Raw genomic sequence first — 21858 nt, forward strand, 5'->3', positions numbered from 1 at the left:
AACTGGGAAAGGCCATGCTGCACAGCCTGCCTCCAAGCGGGCCGCTCAGAGGCCAGGGTTTCCCACTTGTTGAGGTCCATCCCTAAGGCCTTCAGATCCCTCTTGCGCATAATATATATAATGTGTGACTAAATATGTATGTATATGTATCTATATACGTATGTATATGTGCATGCGTATATGTATGTTTATGTATATATATTATACATATATGAGAAATTTGGTAAGAAAACACGTTTTCCAGCACAAATTATGACGCCAGAGGCACGCAGGCGGTGACGTTGCGCGCGCGATGACGCCACTGTTGCCCGGCAGCCTGTAAGCGCTCGCCTTCGGAGCCGGAGCCCGGGAGCAACCCTGCGATTAGATTCTAATCACAGCACCGTCAATCAAACGGCGAGAACCAATCACCTTTCAGGGAGAGAGCAAGCGCCGTCCAATAGCTAGCCAGTAAGGGCGGGACTTATTGCTTGGAATGAGTGAAACCTGGGATTGAGCTGATTGTGAAATTCAGCCAATTACGTGCCGCGAAAGGCGGGCCTAAGAGAGCGCTCAGCCAATAGAGATAAAGATAAGGGGTGGGACATGGGTGTTCTATCGGCCAGTAGCATTTGGAGGACGGATGACTGCTAAAATATAGTCCAATGAGCAGCAAGGAAAGAAATGATTGACAGGTGGGCGGTTCAAGTAGGATAACGAGGGAGGCGGTGCTTGTGGGAAGAGAACCAATCGGCGTCCGGAAACGGCGTGAGCAACGTCCCGCCCAGCCAATCGCAGCCGCCCCGCCCCTGCAAGGCGTTAGCGTGAACCCCGCACACCCTTCAGAAGCCGAGCCGGGCGCTAAGATGGCGGCTGCCGACGGAGATGACTCGCTTTATCCTATCGCAGTGCTGATCGACGAGCTGCGGAACGAGGACGTCCAGGTACTGCTTCGCGGCCATGGACCCCGCGCTGGGTCTGGGGGAGGTCTCCCAGCGGTTGCCTGGGCCGCGGCGGGCTGAGACCGGATTCCCCGGCACGGTAACCAATCAGCGCCCGCGCTGCATGCGGCGAACCCTGTGCAGGCGATGAGAGGCCGTTCTGGATTGGCTGTCAGGGTCTTCATTGGGGTCAGCGAGGGGGGGATGTTGGCGAATGGCAGGGCCCCTTTCATCCCGTCACCCCCTCCGTCTCGTGGTTGTTGAAAGCCCGCACGCAATTGGCCGAGGCGCTTTAGGGGTACCCAAGAACACGGCTAGTTCTGACCTGCTCATTGTGTTCCATAGAACGTCCGGAGGCGGCTCCTGATTGGCTGGGGCGGTGTCTCCCATTCTTGACGCGGACCAATCAGGAGCGGGGTCTCCAGCAGTGTTTGGGGCATTTCTGCACCTGGTTCTTTGGGCCACCCTTGCAAGGCACCTTTGGGTGGGGCCCTTTTCTTGCAAGGGGAACTGCCATGGAGAGGGGGCTGGTCCTAGGGGGCTGTGGTGGGTGTAGCCTGCTGATGCTGAGAGGGCTGTGGCTCCTGCCCCTCCACCCCACCCTTGGGGGGGCTGTGGCTTCTGCACCCCACCCTTGGGGGAGCAGTTCCTGACCCCAACATCCTGTCAATTGGGGGGTTTATAGATTTGGGTGGGTCTCTTGCGCTGTGAACATGCCATGCGGTGCAGCCCTGCATGTGTCTGCCTGGGAGGCCGCCCTTTGAGTTCAGTGGGACCTACTCCCATGTAAGTGACTCCAGGGCTGCAGCCACAGCGGTGGTCCCCGTCTGCGCTTTGGCTGGCACAAATGGCTTGCACTGCTGGGGTTGGGTGGGTTCGTCGGCACATTGGCAGTTGTGCAGTTTTGGGCTGCCGCTTCCCATCTACTGGAGCACCTCCCTAATGAATAAAGGCTGCTGCAGTGTTTCTCCACCCCTGGTACGGGTACCGCCAGCGGGCCATGAGGTGGTGCCCCTGGACACCTGCCACCCCGTCCCGAATAAGCAAAGCAGTGCGACCCTGCGTGTGTCTGGCTATGAGGCTCCCCCCTTTGAGTTCAAGCCTTCAGCTGTAGGGTGGTCCCCTTCTGGACCTCTGAAAAGGCTCACCCTGCTGGGATCGGGCAGGTTGATGTGATGGCCGGGGTGCAATTTTGGGGTGCCATTTCCTACCTGCATGCCTACTTACTGGACTGGGGCACCTCCCTTACGAAGAAAGGCTACCGCAGTGTTTTTCCACCCATGGTACGGGTATCCCAGTGGGACTTGGAGGTGGCTCTCACAGTGGTACCACTGGACACTTGCTGTTGGGTCTGGAATGTGCCACGCAGTGTGGCCCTGCATGTATCTGCCTAGGAGGGTCCCCTTTGAATTCAGTGGGGTCTACTCCCATGTAAGTGTCTTCCTTGCACCTGGCATTCTGAGACAGCTTGCTTCTAAAATTAGGAGGTTGGTTTCATGGATTGTAACCTCTGATGGACTCTTCCTCCAGTGGTGATACCCATTTGGTCTTTGACTGGCACAAATGACTTGTGCTGTTGGAATTCGGTGTGTTGGTAGATGCTATGATCAGGGTGCAATTTTGAAATGGGCTGTTTCCCACCTACTTACTGGGCCAGGGCATCTCTCTTATGAGGAAAGGCTGTAGCAGTTGGGGCTCTGCAGTCTAGAATCGTGTTTCTCAACCTTTGGTACCAATAGCACCAGTGGTACTTGAGGTGGGGTCTGGTGGTACTCGCAGGACCCCTGGACCCCTGCAGCCTGGCAGCAAGATCAGGAACACAACACAACAAACTGCAGTAGGAAGCTCTGCTCAGTCAGCAGAGCTCTGAAGCATGCTTTTCCATACTTGAAAAAGCCCTCACGTCCACTCTGAGCCTCTTACTGGTGTTTGTCATGTCGCGTCTGGCCCCCTAATCCAGAAGTAACTGCTGATGACATCATTGCCAGCACCACTTCTAGTGTTACTTGCACTAGGTGGACCACGTGAAGTGGTATGGTAGAAGACAAATGTTGAGGAACACTGGTCTAGAACTATGTTTTTCAACCAGTGTTGCTGGTACCACCAGTGGTACTTGAGGTGGTTTCTGGTGGAACTTGTGAGGTCACCTGGCAGTGAGACATGTCTCACTGAGCATTGTACTGGTGTTTGTCACATCTAATCTGGCCTCTCAACCCAGAAGTAACCAGCAAAGACATCATCACCAATTACTTCTGATGGTACTTCCAGTCAGTGGATCATTCAAAGTGGTACAGCAGGGGATAAATGTTGAGAAAGCCTGGTATAGGAAAAAGTCCCCCAAGGGGGGGGGGACACATGAGTGAGACTTACAAAATTATGCATGAGATGGACAGAGTGGGTAGAAGGATATTCTTTTCCCTCCCTTACAACAGCGGACCCAGAGAGCATCCACTAAAATTAAGGGGCAGGAGAATTAGAACATACAAAACGAAGTACTACTTTACCCAGCATGTGATTAGACTGTGGAACTCCTTGCCACAGGATGTGGTGATGGCATCTGGTCTAGATGCTGTTAAAAGGGGATTGCGCAGACTGATGGCTGAAAGTCCATCACGGGTTACAAACCATGATGGGTATGTGCAATTTCCTGGTTTTAGAAGCAGGCTGTCTCTGAATGCCAGATGCAAGGAAGTGGCAACAGGACACAGAGATCTTGTCTTTTGTGTTCCCCGAGGCATCTGGTGGGCCACTGTGAGATACAGGAAGCTGCCCTAGATGGGCCCATGGCCTGATCCAGCAAGGTTCTTATATACTTGCCAATGGACAGATTTGAATGGTTTTGTGATTTTCTTTTGGGGGGGGGGGTAATGGAATGACACAAACAGTGGTGTGGGTCTCTGCCCTGAAATGCACACATTCTGGATTTCAGCAATATGGATGAATGAGGCCAGGGTAGCATGTCCAGAGAGTTGCACACTTGGCCTCTGAGGGCTTGAGTAGTCAAGATGGTGGTCAAGAGGACTTGGGGAAACCAGCCTTGGGAGTTCAAACCTGATTTTAAAACATGATTAACTTATTGGCTTCTGGGGCCACATACATTGTCTTCTATCCTTGATTCTATCTTTTACTTGTGTGTTTAACTTCTGACCCTTGCTCCATGAAGGATCCACGAATTTGTCTAAGACTCTAGCCACTGTACTTTACTGTCCTTGTGTTTTCCATGCTGCCACATGTGGGTTGTAACTTAAGGGCAGAAACCTGACTTGTTCCTGTGAAATAGTGTAGCACCAATTGTGGGTGCTGAATAAATAGTGATAGATGATGCATATCAAAGTTGAGGCTGGGGAAGGCTGCATTTTAGTATTGCCTGATTCAAAACATGTGGCAGCCAGTCCTCAGCAATCAGCTTGCTTTCTCATTGGCCAAAATGCTGTTTTTTTTCCTTGTGGTCAACTCTGGACACAGCATGTCCAACCTGCCTTATTACCTGCCCTGTGTTCCCTGTTCAAATCTGACATGAGCCACACCTCACTAGACCTGCATAGCCAAAAGTCAACTTCCTGGAGGATATATTGGGTGGAGGGGGGAGGAGAGTTGGGACTGGCTTAGCAAGTCATCACAGTGACAAAGCATGGATTTTTCGTGTTTGAACTGAGTTCATTAGTGTGTAATGGGGCGTTCTTAGTAATAACTGATGGGACCTGTGTATATCTTGTAGAACAGTGGTTCTCAAACTAGTGGGTGTTTGCTATACTAGTGACCCACCAGTTTGTGTAAAGGTTCCCCTGTCCCTTTAAGGGGCAGGGGAAGGGGAGAGACAGAGAAGCTATCCTGTCGCTAAGGGGGGGGAAGGGGGCGCTTTAACTTTAAGTAGTTAGGGCTGCTGGAGGGTACAGGAAGTGTGGGGAGCCTTCCTTTTTTAATTTTTTTTAATTTTCCAAAAACTACAAACAAAAACACACAACATAAAAACCATCGCTACACACAAAAAACAACAAAGGGTGCAGGAAATCATACATCACCATTGTATATCATTAAAACTAATAAATCATTACGTATCTTAATCAATTTCCTCTTCTAAATTTACCTCTCAATATCATTTTCCATCCATAATTCATATATCATATCAAATATATATGTAATACAATCATGTAAATGCCTTATCATATATTTTTAAAACTTCATTTTCTACCAAGCATAAAAGGGTTTTTTTTCCATTACTCAATTTTTATTGGCCTTGGTTACTGATCCAAAATTTCCAAAAGTCTGTCCATCTCCGCCACATTTATCACTTTCTCTCGTAATTCATTTTTATTGGTATTTTAAAATGCTTCCAATATCTGACTCATAAAATCCTCGCTACAATTAAAATCATAACTAGGTATACATCGTTTTCTTTAATATCTAAAATAATATAAAATTTGCTACATTTTGAGATGCCAGAAGAAATAGTAAAATAATGCATGATAAAATGGGTGCAAAATATAGACCATAATATCACAATAGATCAATGGGAACAGATCTGGAATCATAATAAGAAACTTTAGTAAGTTTCTTATTATGATTATTTCTATTGTGATGGTCTATATTTTGCACCCATTTTATCATGCATTATTTTACTATTTCTTCTGGCATCTCAAAATCCAATAATCCATCTTGCAATGCATATATTTCTTTTGATCTCAGTCTTTAATATAAATGGCAACAGCTCTTTTTTTCCATCTGAAGCCACAGAAACTTATCCTAATTTTTTATTCACCAACAATGCCCTATTCATTAGATATCACGTTTCTTTTTACTAGTCTTCCTCTCTTTTTGTCTTTTTTTGTTGCTATTGGTGAGCGCCTCTTACTCGCTCCTCTAGGCTCTTCCCTCTCTGATTCCTCTGTTGCTTCTAAGTGATGTTTTCTTTTCATCAGACTCAATTTCTGATCTATATTCTTCTAATTCTATTCTTCTCTATTTCTCTTCCTCCTTTTCTTCCTTTCTTATCTCGTCTTTCATCACTGTACTCAAGACGTTTTCTGCTTTCATTGTTGAATTTATATTTTATCTCTGTGTCTGATATTGAAAAAAACATTCCTTCTGGAGAAAGCCATCTGTATGGTATTTGCTTTTCTCTTAAAAATCTTATCAGGTTTTCATATTCTTCTTCCTCAGTCTCCATGGAACATGTCTCAAAATGTTGACTTCGTTATCATCCACTGTCCATTCCTTTTCCTGTGAGGCCTTCAGTAATTTATCTCTGTAAAAGGTTCTGATGAATTTCACATGGATTTCTCTTGGTAATTCATGTTTTCTCAGATAAATAGTGCTCACTCTTCTCACTGAGTCAAATTCTTTAGATATCTTCTCCATCTGTGTATCAATCCATTCTGATATTAATCTGACAATCTGTTGCGATGTATCTTCTCCTTTCTCTTCTGGTATATTTTGTATCTTCATCACTCGAGCTGCACTATCCATCTGAATTTCCATTAACGTTGTCTCTGCATTATGCTGATTTTCTTCTATCTCCAATATTTTAGCTTGATCTTTTCTTATCTTTTTTCCCCCGATAAATAAACAATCTTTTGTTTATTTTCTTCTGATGTAATTTTCACCTCTGTCAGTTGTCCACTAAGTTCTTCTAATCGTTTAGTTAAAGCATAGTGTGGGGAACCTTCCACAGTGTTCCCCAATGCTTGGAATGTTCAGTAAAAGTAGGCGCAAAGCACTGAATGTTCCAAGCCTCAGGGAGGGCTGTGCAGGGCTCTCCATTCCTCCTGCAGCCACAAGCAGCCCTACCTACTTAAAAGTAAGTGAAAGCACCCCCCCCTTTGCGATGCAATTCTAGGGGTCGTGTTGCTGGCTTAGCCCCTCCCCTGCAAAGACTTACTGAGGGAGTAAACCTCCCTTAAAGTCTGAGGACCACTGTTCTGGAAAACCTCACTTCTGGGGCATCCCTTGATCCATTGTGCTGCTTCAATGAGGATTCACATAGGAAGGCATGCAGCCTGCTTAGCTCTACTGTATGGCCTTGGAAGGCAAGGTTGTGAACTCTCAAGAGACCCCCCCCCCCGCTTGCTTACAATTCCTGTGGTCTGCTAGTAGCCTGTTTAGTAGAGCAGGCTTAAAATCATGCATGTAGTTAGAGCAGAACATGTGAGGTTAGAGCAAATTTAATTATGTTAGTTGGTCCAGAAAAGTGGTTCTCAAACTTGGTCATGGTCACAGTGCCCTTATTTTGTGGCGGCCTCTACCTCCTGGCTCTCCTGGGTGCCACTATTGTGGATCGTAGGAGATTTTACTCAGTCCAAGGTGGCAGCACCTGGAAGAGCTGGGAAGAAGAGCCCACCAGGGACATCTTGCTGCACCCTGTGAGTTTGCCATGGTGCCCTCAGGAGGTAGGACAGCGCACAGTTTGGGAAACTAATTTAGAGCAATGATGCTTCTAAGTCTGTAAAGGCAGATTTCCTTCTGGAGTGAAGCACGTAGGAGAGCATTTAGTGGGGGTCACTAGGAAAAATGTTTGGTTTCATCACACTTATACACACTGGTCTGGTTCAGGCCCCAGGTGGGAGGGCAGTGAATCTTCCTAGTGAAGCTCAGTTCTTTGTATGTTTAAGTTCCACTGTGTTCAGTTAGACTTACATCCAGGGAAGTGCACATCAGTGCCCACAGTGGAATAGCATGGAATTTTAGGCACCAGGATGACCAGACAACTGGGACTTCTCAGTTTTCTTTGGAGGATTATCATAGATTTACAGAGATAGCAAGCCGGGTTTTGTGTTGGAGGTCTTCTGCAAGGAGCAGCCTGTGTTCTCTAGTGTGAAGGTGCAGCATACATCATTTACTAAGGAGTGCAAGGGATAAACAGGTTGATGTGAAACTTGGCTGTCAGTGTATTGGTTTTGGCTGAGTACCAAAGTTTGAATTGTTCTTGTTTTGTTATAGATTACACTAGAGCTAGTCCAAGGCTTTGCAGTTTTTCCAAATCAAGGTGGGTGGGTGGGGTGGTAGTGAACATAGTCTGAGACTTAGGAGGACATGTCTGGGTGGGGTCCCTGGTTCATGCTGTTGACCCTGCACACACTTTTTGCATGCAAGTATAACGCTGCATTGAGAGGCAAGTATATGAGTGGCTGAGTTCATAGGAATTTGGCCTCTTTCCTGAGGCAAGTCTATTCTCCCCAGCACTTTCAGCTAGAAGTGCCTGCCAGTTCCTTGCATATTCCACCTCGCTTGCCCCATAAATGGATATGTGCGTACATGGCCGAATTTGGCAGCATGAAACCAGAGTACGATTTCTATGCATAATTTCTCTGCCTGTGAAAAGGAGGATGTGCTGTCTCATTCTAGGTGCATTATATAAAAACAAAAGATTGCACAGTTATTTGTAATGGTTCCATAAGTGCCACAAAATGGGTCCATCAGACCTAATTATCTGTCAAGCTCCAGCAATGCTGTGTGCAAAATTGAGGCAGGCGGATTTTCTTTACATCCTTACATTAAATAATTTTTTTTTCTTAATTTCTCTCTCCCTTGCGCAGCTTCGTCTGAACAGCATCAAGAAACTCTCTACCATTGCGCTGGCCCTGGGAGTTGAGAGGACGCGGAGTGAACTCTTGCCTTTCCTTACAGGTAACCTGAAACCAGAGTCTGTATCTAAATTCTGTCTTTGGGGATAATGGTCACTTTTGGGGTCTAATTTGGCCTAGCTATGAGGCTAACTGAAGCGGGTGGCTGGTTATCTGGTGGCACCCACTTCCATCCATCTGCTCACATCCAACACTGCTCCTTCTCTCACTTCCAGAGGTGGGAAATGGAGCAGGAGAGGAAGTGTGGAGGAGGAAAGAATTGTGGGTTAGAGGAGAATTTTCAAATGATGTGCTGTGCAAGTTTGGAACACACTGGTTGAAAATCACTGAAAAACTCTACTGGATTCTGCAGCTCTGTTTCTAGGGCAGCTGTTCGTAGTAACTAATTGGCTGTCCCTCTTTCTCTGCTAAGAGGGACAGTCAGTTTGTTACTACAGACAATTGCCCTAGAAACGGCTGCAGAACCTGGAAGAGTCTCCTAGAAGTGACATCACAAGAGGACCATAGAGGTTTGTGTGCTGTGAGGAGAAAACATTGAGTGTTAGCCCACTACCCTTCTTTTCTCCGCTACCTCTCTAACCCACTACCCTTCTTTCCTCCACACTTCCTCTTCCTTTCTATTTCCCTTCTGCTCTTCTGAGGCTCAGAGGAAGAATGGGGAAGGCAACAGCTGGTGCAGTGCTGGCTAAGCAGTGAGGTGGTATTTGGCAATCTGCCTCTGGTGCCAGGAGGTCCTGGGTCATCTCTGAGCAGACTGTGTTGTGTTTGAATTGGAGCTTGGGCAGCACTTTGCTTCAAATCCCTTTGCCAAAGATTTGAGTAATTCCCCTTTTGAGAGATGTAATCTGAGTGTTCAGCTCCACTCAACAGCCCTGCAGTGTGCTAAATAATTCTTTGCGTCAGGCTGAAGGCAAAGCCCTGCCAGAAGAAAATGTGTATGTATTTTGTACAAAAAGATCTGGACTACCTCCTTGTCGAGCAGAGCTGGCCAAAGTTTCCACTTTGTAAAACAGTTAAGGCACTCCCACCCTTGTTTACTAAATGTCTTTAGTGACGTGTTGAAGAACAAAGAATATTTGACTAATGGAGGTTGCTGTAAGTAAACTATTCCCCGTCGGCGCTAGGAAGCTATTATGCTTAGAGGTTGGCATGTTGGAACAAGGACCAGGGAAACCCAGATTCAAATTTCCACTCTGCTATGATGCTTCCTCTCTGTGGGTGAACCTGATCACATGTTTGCCCTAACCTGCCTTATGAAATTAATGTTAAGGGTAAAATGGGGTTGGGGAGAGAACCACAGGCGTGATCTCTCCGTCTCCTTTGCGACTGAAGCAAAATAGGTAACGTTGTATGTGAAGTGGCCATCTCCCCTGCAGTTTCCATAGACTACTTGATTCGTCTCCCTGACCGTGCAGATTTTAGCTCCCCATTTACGATGTTTTGCTTGCTTTTTCTCTTACAGACACTATCTATGATGAGGATGAAGTGCTTCTCGCCTTGGCAGAACAGTTGGGAACCTTCACAGCTCTGGTTGGGGGCCCTGAATATGTCCACTGCCTGCTGGTAGGTTATGGGCCCCTTTCAATGAATACCTGGGGAAGGGTTCAGATCCCAAAGCAAGGGACAAGCTGGAGGTTGGAGGGGATGTCTGTTCTCTGCGAACCCTGGTTGTCAGGCTATCTTGAGGTGCCTCTTTTATCCCTGAGATAGCTTAGTTGTCTGAATTGTACTACCAAGCATTGAGGATTTGTTGCCATGCATCAGGTGCCACTGTTGCCATCCAATCCACCTTTTCTTTGGACATATGGGATACTTTTCCAGGGCACTTTGATTAAAACAGTATTACCTGCATAGTGCAATTGTTGTGATCTGGCGCTCTGCTCAGTTAATTCAAAACAATTGAACTCCATCCCTTTCTTCCCACTTCTTTCCCATTTAGTCTTGTATTGTGGGTGGCATTCCTCTGTTAACCAAAATTAGGAAGACTGGATTAGAAGGCTGGATTTTTTTTTTTTGAATTCCATAGAGGACTGTGTGAACAAGGGCATGATTGTTAAAATCTTCCTGATAGTTTGTACCTAGAGGTGACTTGAGCGTTTAAAAAAAATGTTGAAAATTGTTTTCATTGTAATAGTTGGTCACTTTTATATTTGTCATAAATCACGAGAAATCTTAAAAAGCTTGTATGCATATAATGTGTTCTCCTTTGCCACAGCCCCCACTTGAGAGCCTTGCCACAGTTGAGGAGACGGTGGTGCGGGACAAAGCGGTGGAATCCCTGCGCGCCATCTCCCATGAGCACTCTCCGTCGGACTTGGAGGCCCACTTTGTTCCCCTGGTGAAGCGCCTGGCAGGAGGTGACTGGTTCACTTCCCGTACCTCGGCCTGTGGCCTCTTCAGCGTCTGTTACCCCCGAGTTTCCAGTTCAGTCAAAGCTGAACTCCGACAGTGAGTGAGATCTTGTATTAAAGATGGGACCTGGCAGGCTACTCCGTAGCGGGAGAATGAGAAATCTGATTAAATGGGTCCATCTTGCTCAGCTCAAAGCCGTTGCCGCTTCTTCCCTTCTGCAGGTATTTTCGGAACTTGTGCTCCGATGACACCCCAATGGTGAGGCGAGCGGCTGCCTCCAAGCTGGGGGAGTTTGCCAAGGTCTTGGAGCTGGAACATGTCAAGAGTGAGATCATACCCATGTTCTCTAACCTGGCCTCCGATGAGCAGGTGTGTATGATGCACAGTCAGTTTGGGGAGGGAGTAGAGCCTGGAGGGCTTATAATGGGAATAGGGTGCAATGGATATGTGAGGGTAACCATTTCTTATTCATCCTACAGGACTCTGTACGCTTGTTGGCTGTGGAGGCATGCGTTAACATTGCTCAGCTCCTGCCCCAAGAGGACTTGGAGTCCTTGGTGATGCCAACGCTACGGCAAGCAGCGGAGGACAAATCTTGGCGAGTTCGTTACATGGTGGCTGACAAGTTCACAGAAGTAAGTACGAATGCTCTTATGTTCTACTGTGCCTGGTGATTGAAAGGCTTGGGAGCTGTTACCTGATCAAGTGTGGCTGCTTTTCTTCCCGTAGCTCCAGAAAGCCGTTGGGCCGGAAATCACCAAGACCGACTTGGTCCCAGCCTTCCAGAACCTCATGAAAGACTGTGAAGCTGAAGTGCGGGCTGCTGCCTCCCACAAGGTCAAAGGTCAGTTGCAGCCACTCTGCTTAGAAGGCAGCCTTCCGAGCCCTGCTGTGTCTCCGTGGGTCTCCATACACTTCCGTGGTTGTGGAAGTGTTTGGTGGTTCAACAGAAAAGGAGTGTGGATGGGGAAAAAGAGCATCAAGTAGGTCTAGCAGTGATCTGTGTCTTTAGGGTGACTGTTATTGGAGCGGTCTTGGGTGTTGTAATAGCACTCTGAGAGCTGATCCTGCCTTCTCCATATTAATAGGCCAATAAAGATGTAAAATTGACTATAGCATGTGATAGATCTGCAGTAGACTGTTCCATAGACACTACTTTCCCACCACCTATGTTTGCAGTGCATTTAGTTCTCCTAAACTAGAGCCCATCAGCAGATTTCATTGTGGTTTTCGTATTCAGCACATCATAATTAGTAAAGATTAGCTATTTTTATTTCAGAGGCAAATTGTGCATGTGTGCAGTGATCGTTCCCCAAATAGGAGTCAAATGCTTTAAGGAAACAGTATATTCAACCTGCAAATTGGAATGTATTTATCCACTACTGTCGGATGACAAGAGGTTACATCCCTATCTCAAGGGGCTTACAGTTCGTAACTTGGACACTGCAGAGATGGGAGGAGTGGGGAAATAAACCAGGGGAAAAAACATAACAGTGATTTCAGCTGCACTTGCGTTGAATGTAAGGGCTAGATGTATTTTTTCTCATTTTGTGTGAATGTTGCTCTGTGTACTTGCTGCATGTTGAATCTGCCTGTCACCTTGAATTTGGGTAGTGTGAGGGTTAAAACATTGCACATAATAGTTGTAAGCGTTGGAGCTGGTTAGGAAGCTTAACAGCGGAGTGGAGAAGTAGGCTCTAACCATAAGGCTGATCACTTTCAGATTGATCACTGCTGGCCAAAAAACACAATAGTTCCATCAGTCTGGTTGTGACGGACCTTCAGTTTGAAACAATTTCCTTGTCTATTTTAGAGTTTTGTGAGAACCTGTCTGCTGATTGCCGTGAAAATGTCATCATGACCCAGATCTTGCCCTGCATCAAGGTGAGTAGCAGGGCGTCCCTGGGGAGTCTTGAGTGTCATTTCTTAGTGGATCATTCAAGCTCAGTCCTGTAATCGCGACTGAAGAAACAGTAGTGGCAGGCTGTGCTCTTTCAGGCAGCAGAAATGTCATAGAGGAGCTTCTTGACCTAGAATCCATCATGACCCAGATTGTGATGGATTCTGGGGCAACAAAGCCTTGGCTCACAACACTCCTGTCAGTTTTTGTCCATGCACGCTCTCCAGCGTTTAGAAGGATTTTCATTCTGTTCTACACTAAGACTCAGCAAATTTTGATCTGCAACTGATGCATCAAAACATAACAAGACTCTTGTAGCACCTTAAAGATCAGTTTATTTCAGCAGAAGTTTGTGGGTTACAGTCTGTGAAAGCTTATGCTGAAATAAAGGGGCTAGTCCTTAAGGTGCTGCAATGCTCTTTGTTGTGTTTGCAGCAGCAGAAGAACACAGCTGTCCCTCTGGAAGCTGATCCTGGAAACCAGTCGTCCTGCTTATGCTTGCAGATTATCAATTGTCTTAACGTATGAGTAAGATTAACGTCTTGCTAGTGCTTGTTGTGGTACTGCCCAGGGGCATTGTGTTACCAACATGCCCATCCCTCCCTCTGCCCGTTGATGCATTAAAATATTTTCACCCTGCTTCTTCGATTTGCAAACCCACAAGGTGACTTGCAAGGAGACAAGATGGCTTTATTTGATGGTAGAAATGGGGAGAAGCAAGATGGTTGCCTGTGTCTGATTCGTCTTGTTTTATTTGAAAACGCCATTAATTTCATTTATTTGAATATGCCTTCTAGGAGCTGGTGTCGGATGCCAATCAGCATGTCAAATCGGCATTGGCATCCGTGATCATGGGGCTGTCTCCCATTTTGGGCAAGGACAACACCATAGAGCACCTTCTGCCTCTCTTCCTGGCTCAGCTGAAAGATGAGGTAAATGGGTCCCCTTTTCTTCTGTACCATTTGGGTATTAAGAATATTATACAGTAGACTCCTTTATGAAAAGAGTAGTTCATAAGTGATTTACAGGGAAATGAATCAGTAAATATTTCCTTGTCCCCAAAGGTTCACAATCTAAATAAAATATGGAAAAAAAAAACATCAACAGCCACTCTGTTAATAACATTCTGGGTACCATTCTAGTTTTTTAGGAGTGACTCAGTGTAGCATTTCCCTGCCCTGATCTCCCAAGCGGCATTATGGGATTGTTTGGCTCCTCATCCCGCAAGTGCTTTGGGGAATGTTTTTAGTACTAGTCAAGGGAATAGAACTGCACATCGGAAAACTAAATGCAGTTCTAACCTTTTGCAGCTTCCCCCAAGGGAGCCCTAAGAATTGGACTTTGATGAGGGAGATGTTCCTCTCGCTCCCTTAAAAACAGCTCGGGGATAGAACTTTACAGGCAGAAGGGACAACCTTCAACTTGTGTCATCTTTCAGTTAATGGCTTTCTGGTACCAAGACAGGGAGGTGCCTGCATTTAAGGACTGTTGACGCTGATTTGGCAGCACTAAGCTGGATAGACTTAACAGTCTAAAACCATGGTCTCGTGTACGGCACCATCCCTGCTCACCCAACAAACAGGGTTTCAGGGGTTAGGTAGAAAGAATCTGAAGGAACCCACTAGATCATCTAGTGCAGCCCCCACCTGTAGCAGAAATCCTCCTCATCTCTAGCAGGTCCCTGGAGAGATTCAAGGAGAGGCTGTACAATGAGGGAGAATCCACCACTTCCCTCAGCAATCCGTTTTCACTGCTGTACCGCCCTTATTGTCAAGAATGCCTTCCTGATGTCCAACTGGAATCTTCTCTCTTGCCGTTTGTAGCCAAGTCAAGCCAGCTCAGATTAGGGTTTCTGTTTTCCAGCTATGAAATGGGTGGCCCACACTCCTCATGTGTGGATTGTAAAGTCACAGCTCTTTTTTTAGGTATGTCCTTTCAATGTTAAGTTGTCTGGGCTTGCCCTGAGGAGAGAGCAGGAGGATGGAAAAAAGTAGCGCAGGCTCTTCTAAGTCCTGAGTTTTACCGCTAGGTTTTCAAGGCTGCCACAGGCAGGGCTTTGTTCTGACCTCAACTGCCTTCCCTCTTTGCAGTGCCCTGAAGTCCGACTCAACATCATCTCCAACTTGGACTGTGTGAATGAAGTAATCGGCATTCGGCAGCTATCCCAGTCCCTGTTGCCAGCCATCGTAGAGCTGGCGGAAGATGCCAAGTGGCGGGTGCGGTTGGCCATAATTGAATACATGCCCCTGCTGGCCGGGCAGCTGGTAAGTGCTCCCTTGGCAACGAATGAACAAGCGTGATGTTTTGGGGAACGCAGTGTCCGGAATGTTCCAGGGTTCAGCAGGCGTGGGCTGAAGGTGGCGATTTCAAGGCTGGGTGGCAGCATCTGACTTGCCTCATGGTGGGATCTGGTGGCGTCACAAACGAACTTGAGAGTGTTGACTGCTCAGCCAGCATCCTGGGACCCTTCATTCTCTGTCTTGGTTTTCCTTGCCTTGGCTAATTTCTCCCAAGTTATGTCTTTGGCTGTGAGAATCTCACAATTAGTCATCAGAGTTAGCCTGAACTCATTGTACATTTTTTAATTCCCCCTTTCAGGGTGTGGAATTCTTTGATGAGAAACTGAACTCCCTTTGTATGGCATGGCTCGTGGATCATGGTAAGCCTCTTGAGTTGAAACTGAATTAGGCTCTGGCTTCATCACTTGTTTTTTTTTTTTATCGTTTCATGTTCACTGCATCTGTGTGTGCCACTTCCATTGAAATAGACCAAACTGTGTTAACAAATTTGTGTAGGAGCAAAGAAAGGCAAACTGGTACACAGTTGCATCCTCTGATTAACTTGATTTTCTTAAAATTAATTTCTTATAAGTACTTGGCTTCATTGTAGTTGGAGAGGGCAATTGGGAGGGAACATTGAGGCAGGGCTTCCCCAAAAGATGCTTCAGGGTGAGTGGCAGCAAGGGGGAATGAAGAGTCTTTTACCAAAGCAGAAAGCCTTGAGGGGGATAAGAGTGAAGGAGTTGGAGGGGCAGGCAAATATACAGGGCTGTAGCCTCACAGGATAGCCCCTGCCTTGTATGTGGAATGTCCTAGGATCAGTCTTTAGCATGGCCATATAGAGCTGGGAAAGACTCCTGCCAAAGGTCCTGGAGCTAGTACTGATGTAGGTGGCCCAGTGGTCTGATTCCCCCTCTGTGTGTTTAAATGCAAAATGCCATAATAGAAAATTAAGGCAGGAAGGTGTTGGACTTGAACCTGGAAGATCTAAGTTCGAGTTCCCACTCAGCCAGGAAGATTCCTGGGTGACCTTGGGCCAGTCACTCTCTCTTGGCCTCACCTACCTTACAGGGTTGTTGTGAGGACAGAAAGTAGGGTGGGGCTATATATAGCATCTTGAGCTCCTTGGAGGAAGGGCAGTATAAATATGTGAAAAATAAAAATGAATTAGTAAGTTGGTGTGGGAGAACTTTAAACTGCTTAACAAGGAGACTGGTGTGAGATGTGAAGATGGTTGTTGCGGGTTCAGAACAGTGGGAAGAGTAGATGAAGCAGGGTTTTGAACAGAGGTGTGGAGATTGAAGTGTGACTGGGGGGAAACTATAGAGATGGTTCCAGTAGTGAAGGGGTCAAAAGGTTTTATGCTCCCTGCCTGTAAAAGAGGAGCCATAGCTTCATGGCATGCTGAAGGAGTGGTTTGGATGTGACTGAAGCTCTTGACATTGCTGGGGCTTTTCTACCTAACCAGCAGCCTGCAATGTTGAAAGTGTATTTAGGAGCTTTATGGTGGGGAGGGGAGGAGTGGCATTCTGTAATCTCCTTTACCAGCAAGGGGGTTGACTCATCACAGCTTTTAGTACACAAATAATAGATGTTTTGCTGCATTTCTGTGTGTTTTGTTTCTTTGGAGACACAGATGCAATTAAATTTGAAGAAATGCCAGCATTTTATAATAATGCAAAGGGGGTGGACTGATCTCCCTGGCTGCTCACTGGCATAAGTCGTTGTGCATTTGGTTGGCAACCTTCAGTCTTGAAAGACTATGGTATAAGCCTACAGCACCCGATATTCCCAGGTGGTCTCCCATCCAAGTACTAACCAGGCCTGACCATGCTTAGCTTCCAAGATCAGACAAGATCAGGAGATAGTGTTCAGTATAGGGAGATGGTTGGCAACCGTCAGTCTCGAAAGACTATGGTATAAGCCTGCACCACCCAGTATTCCCAGGCGGTCTCCCATCCAGGTATTAACCAGGCCTGACCCTGCTTAGCTTCCGAGATCAGACGAGATTGGGCATTTACCAAGGGACATTCACTGACCTTTTAAAAAACCATTTTCTTAACTGTTGAATCATCAGGAGGCAAACAGATGAAGAGCCAAAATTTCAATATTTGTTGTTTTGGGGGCATTGGAAAGTATGAGAGCATCAAGTTCTCCCTTGGGGAGGGAGGTATTCTGCCATGGATGTCTCCTCCCTCATCTTCCACCAGGTGGGGCTATGCAAATTGGAACCATCACACCTTCCATGGGGGGACCTCCCCAGATCCACTCCTGCCTACCTAATCTGCAATAGCAAGATGGGGCATGGGCTGTGCTCTGTTCTTGGGGTATTTATTTTGGAGAGCATGTCTCTGGGAACAAGCAGGAAGGAGAAATTCAATCTAGGTGGTTGGGTTGGGGAAGGAAGATGGCTGGGTATGTTCTGCCCAAGTAAGGGCATCTCGGGGAGCATGCAGTGGCCATTGCGAGCATGTTTTGAGGCACTAATGGAGGACAGATTAGGATAATGTTAGGGAAATCTGATAGCCTTGGGAAGGGACTAGCTTATTGGCCTAGGGATACATTTCACACTTGGGGTGCAGACGGTCCTGGGCTCAAAGCGATGCACCAGAAAATGAAAGAGTTCCCATGTACTCTCAGACAGCACACTGTGCAACCACTTCGCTGAAGCTTGTAATGATCTGAGTCTAGCTGAGACTTGGGTGGGAGACCGCCTCCAAACTCCCTATATCACCCTGACTTCCATGATGGCAGAAGGAGGGTGGAAGGGGTGTGTTTTGTAATACCATGTAAAGTAGATGTTTCATCATGCAGGATAGTCTGTGGCATCTCCAGATGGAACTGGGTAAGAGCTCTGTCTCAGATACTGAGCTAGGTGGATCTGGCTCTGTGGAAAGCAGCCCCATCCAAAGGGTGGAGGTGGAGTTTTGGGGCCACTGATTCTTTCAAATGTTTCAGACCCATGTCCATCAACGAACAGAAAATACTGGCAGATAAGTTCATGTTTTCTTGCAAAGTTCTCTCTAGAAAGAGGGAACCTCCTGCAGACAACCGTTTTTACTCTTCCTGAGATGTTTGTTTGTCGCATCTGGTGGATGTAGTTGCCGTTTGATTTGTGGTGTTGCTCCTTTGGCCCCCTGCCTTAATCTGCACAGTTGATTCAGATGTCTTCTCTCTTCCCTCCCCAAAGTCTATGCTATCCGAGAGGCAGCTACCAGCAACCTCAAGAAACTGGTGGAGAAGTTTGGCAAGGACTGGGCTCATGCCACCATCATCCCCAAGGTGCTGGCCATGTCCAATGACCCCAACTACCTGCACCGCATGACCACACTTTTCTGCATCAATGTGAGTGAAGGGGGAGGGGTGCGAGAGGGGGGAGAGGGTGATCATGGTGTGAGTGTTTTTACTGGGGAGGCAATTTGAGAAGAATGTGTTTCAGTAAGTTGAGGATTGCAAGTTTTGCATCCTGGAAAAAAAAACCTTGCTGCTGAAATAAATTGCGTAAATTTGCCAGGGGCAGAAGGAAGCTGCAGAGCTGAGAACTCTTCAGGTCTGGAGTGTGCAGCCCACATGATCAAGCACTGTGATCCCTTTTCCTTGTCCAGGTGCTGTCAGAAGTCTGTGGTCAGGAGATCACCACTAAGCACATGCTCCCCACTGTGTTGCGGATGGCAGGGGACGCCGTTGCAAACGTCCGCTTCAACGTGGCCAAGTCTCTGCAGAAAATTGGACCAATCTTGGACAACAGGTATACTTGGCTGAGCCCCACCAAGCAGCTATCTGTATCCATGGCCGCAGGGTGCAGTTGGAGGGAGGGATGAGAGAGGGCAGCACTGAGTCTGTAGCAAGCCCTGGATACTGTCCATGCTTTCTTCTTTCCACTTCCTACTTCTCACCTCCTGCCCACTCTTTACCCACTACAGCACCCTTCAGAATGAGGTGAAACCAGTGCTGGAGAAACTAACACAAGACCCTGATGTGGATGTCAAATACTTTGCCCAGGAGGCGCTGACTGGTGAGTTGGGAGGGACTCGTCTTAAAGCAAATGCTTAAATACCTGCTTTCGGCCGTGTGGCTAACCAGGAAAGCTGCTACATCAGACAAGTCTGGCCAGATCAGACCAGACTATGAGCTGTGGCGCTCCCGGGGAGCTATGGAAACCAGCCAGGGAAGCCACTGAATCATTATGAAAAACCCACCACCCTTTATAATGTATAAGATGGTGGCCATAATGAGGAGCTGCAGCCAATGGCCCAGTAGGTCAAGGAGCCGCTAGTTGAAAAAGTTTGGAAACCACTGCACTATGGCCCGCCAGATGGTTTTGGAGTTTCCACAGGCAGCACCTGATGGCAGTAGCTCCCCCAGCAGCTGGTATTCCGTGGCATTACTGCCTCGGCAGCTGGAGGTTTGATTTGAAGCATTTTGAATCCTGCCCTTCAGTTGAGGGGGGCTCCCAACCTGACTTGTGTGAAATCAAACCAGGGGAAACCCTAGAGGCAGCTGTGCATAGGCCACTGTGAAGGGGCACAGTCCAAGCTGGCTCCACAGATTGTACATTGTATGGAAAAACTGCTGCCAGTCAACTTGAGTGGGTCACTCCCACCTTTTGCTGTATCAGAAGGAGACTTCCACTGCCTGCATTGCTTGTTAAACCTCCTCCCTCTTAAATGAAAAGCTCCAAAACCCCTTCCAGCCTAAGGAAGATGCTCCTGAGTCACTCTGCCTTCTCTCCACTCACCTGTGAGATACTGCAGTGGGTGGAAGCAAGTTCTGCTCCCAGCCTGTGTCCTGTAGGGTCACCCTGAGACCAGGGAGCACAGTGGGAGAGAATTAACACCTCTAAGATGGACTATTTGTGCTGGCTCTGGGAGCGGATGCTTGTGTTCCCTTTTGCTGGCGCCCATGGAACTTTTTTATAATGCAAGGAGAGGAATCCGTTCTGCAGATAAGCTGGTGGTAAAAGATTGTGGAAGGCTTTTAAAGTGTTGCGTTGGTAATCTTGTCCTTTTTTGTGCCTTTCTCTCCCACAGTGTTGGCGCTGGCTTGAGCCCCAGGACCTGACTGTGTTAGTTCCATCCACTTGAGGCTATTGGACCGATCCTGCCCACCCCGACCCCAGTGTTTCCTGCATGTGTATGACCAGTCCCTCCCCTTCAGATCCACATGGTGGTATTGGTCAGCAGCCGACTCTTGCCCCCCTCCCCATTTTCAGGAGCCCATCTCCTCTTGCTCTTAGCTCCATGTTCATACCTTCCTGGGCAGCTATGATATTCTCTCCCTAGTTTCCAGTTTTCTAGAGAGGTTCTGTTTTTTTTTTTCCACCAGGAGGCAGCAGCCTCCTGTTCTGCACCCTGGCATAGCAGCCCTTGAAAACTCACACTTCGCACGACTTAATGTGAACTTTTTTTTTTTGTGGGGTGGGGCAGAGAAGGGGCCACAGCCTGCTACTTTCAGCGCCCCAACAACCGTTCAGCTGCAGTTTGCGTGATAGAGCCCCACAGTGTAGCTGTGCATGAAGTATTAATTGGCCTTTTTCCCAATTGCTTCTGTAATTCTTTCCCCTAACACACAACACTAATTCATGCCCAGCGTTCCTCTTTTCACTGTTTTATTTAACACCCAGTGATCTGACGAAGCGTTGGGTGCAAAATCGGTAGCCAGGCAGAATCTTGGCTCAAATTCTAACACAGCAGAGCCCGTGCACCCTCGAGGGGTGGATAAACCCACTTCCTGAAATAACTTGATCTAGTTAGTGGTATTAAGTTTGAGCTGTCTTTACTGTTCATGTGCCTAATGAACGTCTACCCCACTGCTCCCAGTTACATAGCATTGGCAGCCCCCTTGGCTGGAGAGTGGAGTCATCTGTAGGTAGTGGGAAAGTGAGCCCATGGAAGAGAACCTTAGTGGAGGGTGTAAAAATCTGCCTCTTCTGGCCAAACGCATAGTCATGCATTTACTGTTTATGTCAACAGTTGGCCCTTGCTGAACTTGGGCGGGGGGGGGGGGTTGCTTGGACAATATGGGAAATTAATGACTCTAGTAATGATTGGATCACCCTGTGGGTGTGCAAACCCAGTGGAACTTCCAGTTTCTATCATGTGACTAAGCAAATTGGACAAAGTTCTCTTTCGTGCCCCCACCTCAAATTTTATCCCACTTGCCTCCTGCCCCCTCTGTCTTTTAAAAATTTATTCCCACTGCTGTACAATGCAAGAACCACAAAGGCAGAAAAGCAAGTGTGTGTTGGAACGACTTCCTTCTAACCCAGGCACACTCATTCACACACACACGTACCCTCTGTTAGTGGCATGTCATTTTAAAACTGTTGGATTCTTTTTGTGTGTAGACTTGTTTTGTTTTTTGTTTTTCCTCTCTGATTAATAAAATGCTCGATCGTTGTTGAGTGTCCTGTCACTGTGGGGTGGAAGGAGGGGAAAGGGAGCTGGGGCAAGGAGCTTTTTGATTTGGTGAAATGGAAAGCTTTTAAGGAGAGACTGTTTCATGGGCAGGAATAGGAACACAAGAGTGCAATTTCACAGCCCTGCATCGCTTCAGTAGGGTATTGTGCAGGAGACCTTCCCAAAGGGTTGTTCCTAAGTGTGAATCAAAGATCTTGTGCAGGCAAGTAGAAAGTTGGGGCCAAATTCTATCCAAGTTTCCACTCCTGGTGTAGTGGGGTGTGTGCTGCATCTTGGGGTGAGAGAGTAATTATGGAGGCTTCCACAAAGTAAGGGAGCATTTGTTCCCTTGCCTTAGGGCTGCACCGCAGCTGCACCAGCCCTGGAAGGTTGGATAGGATTGGACCCTTATGCTGGGTCAGGCATGGC

At 47.2% G+C, this 21858-nt stretch overlaps 1 protein-coding gene across 1 annotated transcript; it reads left to right on the forward strand.

Moving 5' to 3' along the window:
* The first annotated feature begins 811 nt into the window (after window positions 1-811).
* On the forward strand, window positions 812-21429 carry PPP2R1A (protein phosphatase 2 scaffold subunit Aalpha). Its single transcript, XM_066638631.1, has 15 exons — window positions 812-923; window positions 8453-8543; window positions 9963-10063; window positions 10716-10948; window positions 11074-11221; window positions 11332-11487; window positions 11582-11696; window positions 12666-12736; window positions 13550-13684; window positions 14843-15016; window positions 15351-15411; window positions 18222-18376; window positions 18637-18779; window positions 18955-19046; window positions 20062-21429. Exons 1-15 carry the CDS (start codon window positions 846-848, stop codon window positions 20076-20078), a joined length of 1770 nt encoding a protein of 589 aa, XP_066494728.1. The 5' UTR covers window positions 812-845; the 3' UTR covers window positions 20079-21429.
* The last annotated feature ends 429 nt before the right edge of the window (window positions 21430-21858 follow it).

The sequence above is a fragment of the Tiliqua scincoides genome, chromosome 10, assembly GCF_035046505.1.
Source record: "Tiliqua scincoides isolate rTilSci1 chromosome 10, rTilSci1.hap2, whole genome shotgun sequence".
Lineage (NCBI taxonomy): Eukaryota > Metazoa > Chordata > Lepidosauria > Squamata > Scincidae > Tiliqua > Tiliqua scincoides.